Genomic DNA, 12,386 nt, shown 5'->3' on the forward strand with positions numbered 1-12,386 from the left:
GGAAAATTTAGAAATATTTTAAATGTTTATTTACTCTTAATTTTACATGCTTGTTTTCCACAAGATCACTGCTGTACATTAAATGTTTATATAAGCAGGTATCTTGTTTAGAAAAGGTGACTGCACATGACATACAATTGATGGGACAATTCTACAAAAAATTACTATTTAGCCTGATTTTCTTCATCCACAGCGGTCTAAGGGGAGACAATCTGTCAAAAGCTAATTCTCTAGTGGCTCCTGCTGCAGGAAAACTTTTCAAAGTGACACCTACAGAACACAATTTCTTTCCATTTTTATCTTTTTGATTTTAGAAAATAAATTCATCTTATGCTAATTAAAAAAAAACACCCAACAAACCACCAAACAACTGTGTTAAAAAAGTCAATAGAACCTACTTTATAAAGTTATTTATTTAGCTTTCTGAGAAGATACTGGAAAATGGCTGCAAATCTTTAAGACTAAAGTTCCACTGAATGCAAATTCTCTACAGCCAGCTATTGTACTAGTACAGCTGCAGACATGAACTACGACCGGCAACAAAGCTGCTTAATACATGATCTTGTAAACCAGTTCAGTGCTGGCACAGAATGTATTATTCAAAGTCTTCAGTAACAGCCTGTGCTCTGTCAAGCTGAAGAGACTTCCATCCCACCCTACCTTTTTGGACTTAAGTAAGATATAGTTTGAAACCAGGAAAATTCCTTATCAACCAGATCTCCATACTTTATTTAAACACCTTTTGATTAAAAATATAAGCAGTAGACATACAGAACAGTCTTATGTTAGCCCTCCCATTCCCTGACAGTCAAGTGCATACCCCCACCCTGCTTCCCCCACAATGCACACAATGAACAAGAGACATATATGGTATGAGACAGGTCCAACAATTAACTACAGAGTACCTGGGGAAAATAAAAAAAACAGTCTCAAGAGAAAATTAGAGCTGTTAAAATTTACATTACATATAAAAAATTCAGTTCATATAAAACAAATATTCAAGTTATAGCAAGCACCTGGAAGTGGATACCGACAGGAAGAAAAATATGGAATGGTAATTTCATCAAGGATAAATGCCAGAATTAGAGCTGAATGCTGTTTTACCTAGGAATTGCAAATGATCTGAATTGTGCAACAAAATGGCAGATTAACATGAGTTCTGACAAATGAGACCTAACAGATGTCAATGGGAAAAGCAAAGTGTAATTGCACATAAAAAAAGAATAATGACTTGCTACAATAAGTAATCCATTTTACCCACTATGTCCTGGCAAAGCATCATAGACAAGCCATCTGCTTTACACACAATACTGATAAAAATTATAAACTATTGAACAGGTGATACCAGGAGATACAGACAATATCATGGTGTTATAACCTGACAATACTGAACGTGTCAGTGCCTTGAAGAATGGTCATCCTATTTGGGACAAAAAAGCCTGAAAGAAACAAAAAGCCCAAGTAAAGCATTACTTTACAGGTCTAATATATGACACTAATTTTGAAAATAAATGAATGAGCATATACAAATTCATTTCTCTCTTGAAAAAATAACTACTGCAAAAATTCTTTTCTAAATGGTCATTAGACACTATCTAATCTTTCCTTCAAAGATTAGGTATACTAATTCCAGAGCCTAAACTAAAATTCCCATAAAGGTCACTGGTATCATCTGTTAAATTTCCCCTGTAATTTCAGCTGGATACAACACTCAACGTTTCTTCTACTGAAGCTCTGTATTGTAGTGTGTTGCTCCTGTGTCTCATGGTTTTGTTCCTATATTTACAGCAATTATGTTTCAGCAGCAATTTAAATAATTCTGGTTTATTCAAGTTTTCTTTTAGATTAAGTAATAGGTGACAGACTTCTCCAAAACTTACTAAAATAAAATGAAGATTCACAAATTGTTTGATCCAACACATGCCAGAGAGTACCTGTATAACAGAGTCAGCATTTCAGCACAATGATTTTCCTGTCCTAGAATCTCCTGGAAAAGCTTCTGTATCGCAAAACTTCTTAATTGTACAGGATTTGTATTCTTACCAATAGCAATGATTTTGCTGCAGGTACGACTAACATCCTCGGGCAGAATAGGTTTGGACTATTATCCTAGTTTTCACATTCCTTAATAGAACCACTGAGCAATTACTACCTAGTAAGTCTCAAAAGTTTTGCAAATTAAGACTGGAGCACAAAAGTAAACCTCTGTGGGGGTATGCTGTTGTCACTAGGACACTGTAGAAACCAAACCTAGTAAATCTTCAGATTGTCGCTTTGTGGGTGACTATAAGCAGGTAGGAGAACAAACTTAAAATTGAAAGTGATCTTGACAAGTCAGAGAACTAATCTGAAAAAATACAATACAGTAAGAAAAGTGTAAGCATGAAGGAAGTTGATTACATAAAGTGAAGATGGGGTAAGTGCTATGCAGGGTTCTGCAGGAAAGATCTGTAGGTTCATATTAAAGGAACTAGACATGAGTTAAACATGGCAAGAAATGCAAACATACTGGGGTTTTTAAAAGGGACAGCTGCATGAAATACATCTCTATTCTATACTCTCATACTACTCTACTCAGGTCTAGCAGAAACTCACCTACAGTTTCACACACCATGCTTAAAGACGGACATGAATCAAGTGGAGAGGGGGAGCATAAAAGAAAGATAAAAACAACCAGAGGCCTTGAAAAACGGGGAAGATTGAGAGAACTGGATGTGTTTAGTCTAGAGATGACTTTCTAATGGCAAGGATATTTAGAAATAAGACTGACTTGCTTTGGGAAGTTATAGAATTCCATCTCTGAAGGTTTTCAGGCATGAATCATGACAAAAATCAGGTAAGGTTTTAGATTAACTTGCATCTTTTCTGAAGGAAGTGGGATGGACTAGATTAGCACCATTAGCCTACTCTCAGATTCCTGGAAAACAATATAGAGGATGTCAGTATTCTAGTTCTAAACATGCAGCTTCAGGAAGTACCTGTTCTGCAGTGGTCCAAACACCATACCCAATTACCTCAACGTGTCCATCACAGAAGCTTGCAATATGGGCTCGAACAGATTTGGAGAGATTATCTAGATGTTCTTTTACCCTGAGGCAGAATCAACTGTGCCTAAACCATTCCTGAAAGATGGGTCTGTAATTCAAGGTGATCCACCTGTGGCTTACAAGCTCCACAGGGTTAAATCTCATGATCAACAGTAAGGCTATCTTGGAATGGAGCAGCAGGATAACCTGAAATGCTAGTTGTGGTAGATGCAAATGAGATAGTGAGACAGAGCCAACTGGTCAGCCTAGTCCCAATCTTGCACGGTAAGATCTAAGAAAAAGTTGCTTTTATCAACTGCATGTGAACTGCTCCCGTAGTTTCTCCTCCTGTTGGCCTTCAGTGTACAGAGTATGCGCTCATAGCTGCCAGTCAAGTGAAGGTTTTGATGAGCATCTTGTGGAGGTCTTGTAAGTCTGTCATCCTTGGTGTAACCTGTCCTATAAAACCTCAGTGACGGATTCAAAACTATTAGGTGATTATCCCTAATTCAATATGACCAGATCTTTCTTCTATCTTCTCACTTCTAGACTGAAGAGTCGTCAGTTACAGCAGTCTTTCTCTTACGTTTCCTAAACCTCTGATCTTCTCATTACTGAAGTCCTCTACAATCCATCCATGTAAACCCACATCTAATACTTCTGAAAATTATATAAAGTGCAAATTTCACAAAGACTATGACAAATATCATAATTCTTTAAAATAGAAATTACCAAGTGACTCTTAGCAAAGAAACTATGGCAAGAGTTTCAAGTGTGTACTGTCAATTTAAGAGATGCTGTAATTGCCCAAGTACTGGTTCCCTAGGCATCTAATTCTTCTGTCATCAAAATTAAAAGGTACACCACTGTCATTACACTGTCAATCTTCTTTTAATAGTTATATGTAGGATGTTAGACGTAACAGTGGTTACGTCTCCAGCAGGAGAAACGTACACATGGGCAACTAATATCAAGACATCATGTCATAAGAATCAGTCCCTCCTTAGCAAATATAAAATATATATGTCCCATGGTAAACTCAATTTTCCATATATCCATAAAGCTTTCTTCATGAAAGGGAAATATTTGTTTCTCCATAAATAAATTATGTATTAGAGTTCCAGCCAGAGTAAGTGTTCTAATTGTTTTTCAATATGATCTACGTAAGCCTGTTATCTGTGAACTGTAGAAGAATGAGTTAAATCTGTTTCATAATTTAGTTTAGTCTTAAAAAAAAAAAAGCTATTTTGATTCTAACCTCTGAAAAAGTATATGGTGTAATATGCCAACTGGTAACATAATTAAATAATAGTTATATACAGACACATATAAAAATGGTTCTTAGCGCTTCCACGCGTTGTCCTGTTCTGCAGAAGTATTTTTGTAGACCCTTTTGTGAGTATCAAAGACAAAATCCCACTACCACTGAAGACAACTTATTTTTTTTGCTACTGATTTAGGTGATCACTAACAGGACAGAAATGTGTTGCAATTCAATTAAAAACACAGGAGAAGAAACAAGTATTTCCCTTTATTAATATATATCTGTTTACCATACAAGCTATCAATATGTACATGGACAATAAAGATGAAATATTAGCAATAAGCAAATACTCTATCATAAAGTAATTTATATTGTTGTAACTTATTCGGATGAACATAAATTTGAACCAGAGGATTGACTTCAAGTATTCCAGGTTGTTTTAAAATCAGTTAGCAGCAAGATAACACACTATAAAAAAGTGATCATGAGAGACCTTTCTTCTTAATGTATATTTTATGTTATTCTTACTCCTTGGCCAGCTGTACATTGGTTGGCTTTGCTCCAATAGGTATCCCATGCTTGTGCAAAGTGCTGATTAAAATTTCACGCATTTCGTTGTTGTAGGAGTCAAAGTCAAATACATTTCGAACAACATTTGCCAGTCCTTCAGTTGGAAATTTCTGTGAAGAAACAAAGACCCCCACATTTCTTTTACTGAATATGTTAAGTTACAGCATATCATTTAATAATTCTAAAATGAATAGTTATAACAGTAACTTTGCTCCACTTAGACAAGTGTTCAAGTCATCTTTTTTTTAGTTTTCAGAACAAAGAAGGTACATTGCTTCAAGTCAGAATGAAGTTACTGACACTAAATCTGAATTAAACAAACAAGCAGGAGAAAATTATTTAAATACTCAACACCATTCATGTTTTAAAGAACTGTTTTCATTACACACATAACAAGATGGTGTAATCATTGAAATATATAATTAAATACAGTCTGTATTTTTTAAATTTGGAACTTCTTTCTGCTAACTATGAAGATCTGACACAAATACATATATTTGTATAATTCAACTGTACAATTCACTTAAGAATTCTGAGTCAACGTTGAATATAGAAAAGCAGAAGATACAGTGCTTGCTTACTAAAAATGACTTTAGGTCATGACGGATTTTAGTAGAAGCAGAAACTCATTTAAGATTCACCAACATTTGTTTTCTTAGTGAAGAATACTACTTGAAATGTGCTGTGTACATTAAAAAAAAGTTTATCACTTTCATTAGTATTTCCATCAAAGGAAGTTTTGCTACTGAACTGGACTAATGATTTAAGGCCAGTGTGTTCTTCCAGGTTTCAGAACTGTCACTCACATATTCCCACACCTTTTAATTACTGTTGTTCTGCAAGAAGAAAACACATTTTTCTGCCTCTCATTTCCCACTTATTAGAAACCAGTAAGACTTAAAAGCCTTGACTGAGCCATCAGTTGAACTCATGTAATAGGAATAAACTGAAATGAATAAGGGCTTTTTTGGTACCTGCAAAGACACTATAGGTGTGAAAAGCTGGCTTAGCCTTTCCACAAACTGGTTCCAAGTGCTTAGTCAGTAACTTCCACTGTCTTTTGATTTACCCTGAAACTCCAATAGCAAACATTTACTTGTCCCCATTTAAATTAAGGCAGATTCCAACAAACATGGACCTTAATGTATGCAGCCATAACTTCAGACTTAAATAAGCTTCTTTTTAGAGGAACATTTAGGTACTTTAAACAGAATACGTATTGTGCAAAATTTAGATTTTACTTGCCATTGATAAAAACAGCTGTTTAAGTTGAATATGGTGACACAGCTAAGTCACTGAGCCTTTTCACTGATACTCTTTAATAAAACATCCGAAAAAATCATTTTACTCTTGTAAGATGGAAATGGAGTAAATAAAATAAAAAGAAAAAAAAAAATCACCAGATTACTATATATCCTAGAACTTTACGACCTAACTGCTTTATTTTACCTTTTTTGGCACAAGATAAGAGTGAGACTCTTTTTATTTTAAACTTCTCACTTCTTCTTCATATGCCTTTCATTCAAATACTACATCTTTGAGACAAGGACCTGGATGCCCACACCTCAGTATGGCACATTCACAGTGATGAAGATAAACACGCGAAGAATTATTTTAGGGAGTTGAAGTCCTAAATTTTTCCCCATTACTGAGCAAGGCTGGTACAAAAAACTTGAAAAACAGACTTAACACAAGTGTCAGAGAAATTTATAAATTTATTAAAAGTGAAGATATTTGAGTCCTGAATAAAAACTAAAATAGAAGAAAGCAGAAAATTTTCATAAACGTTTAGACCTGTACTCTTAGTCAAACATCAGCCTTAGTCAGGAGCTTAATATCTTCCCAATTTAATAAATATCTAATGTCTGAAAGAAAATATCCGTGACACAACCAAAACTAAAATTAGCTAGTTACTGTGGTAGAATGGGATACCACTGCTAGAAATGGGCTTGTACAAACCTTTTCTTAATCTGCGGTGTACATGCCACAGAATATTTCAGTACTAGTGTTAGTACAAAAGCATGCTAAACTATGCCGTCCTTTTTACACTTGTCCATGAGGAAACTATTAAAGTTCTGCATTATTACAGCTGAGCAAAATATAAGTTATTGTGGGATAATATAAAGTTGCCCTACAGCCTGTGCCATCCTGGTTACAATGTCCATTCCTTACTGAATGAAACAAGTACTAAAAATAAAATTTCTCCCAACAGCTATTCTAACTAAAGACTGTATAAACATTTCATACGTAACGTAAATGCGAAAAGTTTGTGACAATGTTTAGTAGTGAAAGAGCTAACTTCTATAATGTAAATTGCACCTTGGAGTCAAAGTAAACATCATATTGCAAAAAGACAAAAAGCCCACAGACTTATAAAAATGTACATCAGAGTTAAGTTTAAAAACATGTAAAGCTACTTAGTACTCAGTGTGCAGGACCGTATCTCAGTCTGTTTTCAAGTGTGTCTTTTTGACAACAAGAACAAAACATGTCCAGAATTGTACATACTCTATATAACCAAACCCTTTCCTTAAGCAGTTATTTTAAAACATTTATGATGATGAATACCGCATTTTCTGTGTTCCTCCCCTCTCACTGCAAAGCACAACCAACAAACTGGCACCAATCTATCTTGTTCATTCATGACCTACTCTTTTACCTGCCCTGCACTAGTAACTGCAGAAACCTTGGTCAAGTGCTTCAAATATTATCTGGTTTTCACTAGTAGTCACCAAGTATGTCCATGGTTTTCTGAATCACTGCATAACTTCCGACATCGATACCCTTCTCAATGAATTGCCCCAATAGCTCCATGTCTCTTGTATCAGTAGGACATCATAAAAAACTTATTTCCTCAAGTACAACTGATAGCTGTTGTCAATAACAAAAAAAAAATAATTTGCTTTCTATTCTTTTAATAATTTTATATTTTTATTTATATATATTTTATGCTTTATTTGATACAGAGTTGTGACAGAATTCGGCTTGGTGAAAAATATGTATTTTTATGGATCTAACTTCCCATGAGTACATGTATTGCTTAAAAGCTATCAGCAAAATAGCAGTTTCCTAGTAGAAATACAATATCTTAATTAAAATACGTTATACACATTGAGGTCTACTGTACTTCTACCACTACCCTGAAAACGAAGTAACAAATTATCTGCTATCCAGTTTGTAGTGAGTCCAGATTTTTGCTTTAGACTTCTACCACTTACTCCCCTACATATTCTAGTGCCTTCAGACGCCCACACATTTCCCATCCTGCCAGCACCATCCCAAAGGCCCACCCTGTCCCCACGACACTAACAGATCTCTCCCTACCTGCTCACTCCTCTGTGCCCTTGGCTTCCCCCTGTATCCCCGATGCCTTTTCACTGAATGCTGCCAGCTCTCTCTGTGTCTCCTCAGTTGTTCTGTCAGCAGGGCAAGAAGCACCAGGTCTGTGGCACACTAATTGATTCGCCAGTGCTCGTGTCTTTAGTGGGCATCGTCTACTGCCAAGCAAGACAGCTGAATTCTCCGCTTGCCTTTTCATTCACAGGGACACTAATTTCAGTCTGTTCCTCTCTGTCACATAGGTGCTGATTTTGATCAAACCAGCAGAAACCTAATTATCTCTGAAAACTAGTAACTGAGATTCACTGTGGTTGGCCAAAAGGGTAAAAGGTTATTATTGATGTGCCTTTGGCAGCAAGGTGAGAAAGGGATACAAACTGTGACGTGATAAGCCTCGTTTCCTTTCAAGATTAGGCTGAACAGAAAAAAGTACTATCTTAGCCTAAATGCTTACTGAACAGGCCTAAAAGCCTGATGATTAGTAGGCTTCAGGGCCAGAAGGTACCTTAGACATTGCTTGAAAACTGTTATACTAGTGCCTACTATTAGAAAGCAATCTCAGATACAAACAAGAAAGAAGGCCTATCAGAAAAATCTCAGCTTTCCCAAACTCAGTAGAGCTAGTAAAAAAAGCTATTTCCATTTTATCCGGACTAATGTGGCTTGCCTGATTAACATCTACCAGGGACATCGGGTGAATCTTGACTCTGCAAAACAACATACAAAAGGTCTCATGAAAACTAGCATATTAGATTGCAGAGAAGCAGTCACAGCATACACAGGTAGTTATGGGCAGCATATAGTAACCCAACGGAGCAAGAGCAGAGCTTCTCAGCTTGCCCATAAGCCACTCTTAGCATCAATACTTCTGACATTTGACACAGTCTGAAAACTGCAGGTGAGCGAGACAAAAAGGCTGTATTCAGGTCATCTGCAATCCAGAGCTGCAAGACCCAAATTCCCTATACAATCTGTGGGGAGAAATAGTTGCAGCAACCAAGTTAGGCATCTGCGTTAGACAACTTTGCCTATTCCTGCAGTGTCAGGTCTTCAAACTAAATTTTGTATCTCAAGCTTCCCCAAGAATCTCTTTCCTTAAGGAAAAGTTGGTATAGAGGCAAACTAGCTCTGAATGCAGTGCCTAAGCTACACCTAAATTGCTAAGGTTTCCTACTTGCATAAACTTTAAGGGCAGATGCTCTTGTAACTACACTGCGGACACAATCCTATACGTTGAAGACCACAACTAATCAGAGTGCAGAGATTAGCTTAATAATATGCTGACGCCACAGTAATCAGAATATTTTTTAACTGACTAGCCCTGATGCTCAGATGCACTCTCAGATAACAGTAATCAACAGCAATTTTTTCTCCAAAACATCAAACCCAGTTTTATAGAAGCAAAAAATTCCAAAATTATGTGAAAGAAATCAACACAATAGTACAAAGAGAGTGAGCTGTGGAACTGCTGTAAGGGAAATAGTTTAACAACATGACTAACTTCTCTCCTTCCTTCCTAAGGACCAGCAATTTTATTGACTCATTTCCCTCCTTCCTCTTTTTTTCTCTACCTGAAGACCTAAAAGCTTCTTACTTTGGAATAACCATTATGTTTATATTCATTGTTTACATTTGGCTACTCCCAGCCTTTTTATTATTCAGGTAGAAAAACAAGTTACAGTAAACAAAAAGTTACATCCTTTCAAAAAGACTGGGATCTTGAAAACAAATGTTACAGAAGAAATCAAAGCTGTGTGTTGGAGATTTATTTGGATATTTACACTTGACTTTGAAAGACGTGAAAACTTAGCAGACGGGAAACTTCCCCGCTGATCTGTGCTCAATGTCCAGGTTGAAGTGACCATACTAATCTGGTTAAGTGAAGGAGACAGAAGCAGAGAGCAAGTGCCCTTAAGAAAATTAGCAATGCAGCTCTTTTAGTCTTCAATTAGATGCCATTCACACTCAAAGAAAAGAATCACAGAATCACAGAATCACAGAATGTTAGGGACTGGAAGCGACCTCGAAAGATCATCTAGTCCAATCCCCCTGCCGCAGCAGGATTACCTAGACCATATCACACAGGAACGCGTCCAGGCGGGTTTTGAATGTCTCCAGAGAAGGAGACTCCACAACCTCTCTGGGCAGCCTGTTCCAGTGTTCAGTCACCCTCACTGTAAAGAAGTTTTTCCTCATATTTATGTGGAACCTCCTGTGTTCCAGCTTGCACCCATTGCCCCTTGTCCTGTCAAGGGATGTCACTGAGAAGAGCCTGGCTCCATCCTCATGACACTTGCCCTTTACATATTTATAAACATTAATGAGGTCACCCCTCAGTCTCCTCTTCTCTAAGCTAAAGAGACCCAGCTCCCTCAGCCTCTCCTCATAAGGGAGATCTTCCACTCCCTTAATCATCTTCATGGCTCTGCGCTGGACTCTCTCTAGCAGTTCCCTGTCCTTCTTGAACTGAGGGGCCCAGAACTGGACACAATATTCCAGATGCGGCCTCACCAGGGCAGAGTAGAGGGGGAGGAGAACCTCTCTCGACCTGCTAACCACACCCCTTCTAATACACCCCAGGATGCCATTGGCCTTCTTGGCCACAAGGGCACACTGCTGGCTCATGGTCATCCTGTTGTCCACTAGGACCCCCAGGTCCCTTTCCCCTACGCTGCTCTCCAACAGGTCTGCCCCCAACTTGTACTGGTACATGGGGTTATTCTTGCCCAGATGCAGGACTTTACACTTGCCCTTGTTATATTTCATTAAATTTCTCCCCACCCAACTCTCCAGCCTGTCTAGGTCCCTCTGAATGGCTGCGCAGCCTTCCGGTGTGTCAGCCACTCCTCCCAGTTTTGTGTCATCAGCGAACTTGCTGACAGCGCACTCTAATCCCTCATCCAAGTCATTAATGAATATATTGAATAGTACTGGTCCCAGTACCGACCCTTGAGGGACTCCGCTAGACACAGGCCTCCAACTGGACTCTGTCCCATTGACCACCACTCTCTGGCTTCTTTCCTTCAGTCAGTTCACAATCCACCTCACTACCCGATCATCCACACCACACTTCCTCAGTTTAGCTGCGAGGATGCTGTGGGAGACCGTGTCAAACGCTTAACTGAAATCAAGATAGACCACATCCATAGCTTTACCATCATCTGTCCACCGGGTTACATCCTCATAAAAGGCTATCAAGTTGGTTAAGCATGACTTCCCCTTGGTGAAGCCATGTTGAGTGCCCCTAATGATCCCCCTATCCTTGATGTGCCTAGAGACAGCACCAAGGACAAGTTGCTCCATCACCTTTCCAGGGATGGAGGTGAGGCTGACCGGTCTATAGTTACCCGGGTTCTCCTTCTTGCCCTTTTTGAAGACTGGAGTGACATTCGCTTTCCTCCAGTCCTCAGGCACCTCTCCCGTTGCCCACGATTTAGCAAAGATGATGGAGAGTGGCCTAGCAATGACTTCCGCCAGCTACCTCAGCACCCGCGGGTGCATCCCATCAGGGCCCATGGATTTATGGACGTCCAGATTGCTTAATTGGTCCCTGACCCAGCCCTCATCAACCAAGACAGACTCCTCCTCTATCCTGACTTCTTCTGGGGCCTCAGGGGTCCGGGGCTCCTCAGGACAGCCTCCAGCAGTATAGACAGAGGTAAAGAAGGCATTCAGTAACTCCGCCTTCTATTTATCCTCTGTCTCCAGGGCCCCCACTCATTCATCAGTGGGCCTACATTGCCTCTAGTGTTGGCTTTACCTGCAATGTATTTGAAGAAGCCCTTTCTGTTGTCCTTGACCTCTCTTGCAAGGTTTAATTCCAAGGAGGCCTTAGCTTTCCTAGTTGCCTCCCTACATCCTCTGACAACAGACTTATATTCCTCCCAAGTGGCCAGACCCTCCTTCCATGATCTGTACACTCTTAGAATTAAGTCCATATGTTTCTGCACCAGTTGGTGACAGAAGACAGTGAAAACTTCAGATTACTTGGAGATAGAAGATGAGGGAAGGATGTTAGGATGGAAGGTATGAACAGCCAGAGTATGAAGCCAGGAAGGTGTTCATTTAACAAAAACCCTGAACCACCAGCTTTTCAGCAGCACAGCAACTGTTCCTCAAGTTTGTAATTTTTCCACTTTCATTTCAAATTTAATTTTGTGTTTAAAGACATCAGTGATATTATCAAC

At 38.6% G+C, this 12,386-nt stretch overlaps 1 protein-coding gene across 5 annotated transcripts in view; it reads right to left on the reverse strand.

Moving 5' to 3' along the window:
* Positions 1-12,386, reverse strand: part of VWA8 (von Willebrand factor A domain containing 8) — a 225,603-nt gene that overhangs the window by 81,818 nt on the left and 131,399 nt on the right. For all 5 annotated transcript variants that reach the window (XM_068418061.1, XM_068418042.1, XM_068418050.1 and 2 more), the window contains one exon: positions 4,819-4,970. In XM_068418061.1, coding sequence (XP_068274162.1) covers positions 4,819-4,970 — 152 coding nt within the window. The remainder of the gene's footprint in view (positions 1-4,818; positions 4,971-12,386) is intronic.

The sequence above is a fragment of the Nyctibius grandis genome, chromosome 2 (genome assembly GCF_013368605.1).
Source record: "Nyctibius grandis isolate bNycGra1 chromosome 2, bNycGra1.pri, whole genome shotgun sequence".
NCBI lineage: Eukaryota > Metazoa > Chordata > Aves > Nyctibiiformes > Nyctibiidae > Nyctibius > Nyctibius grandis.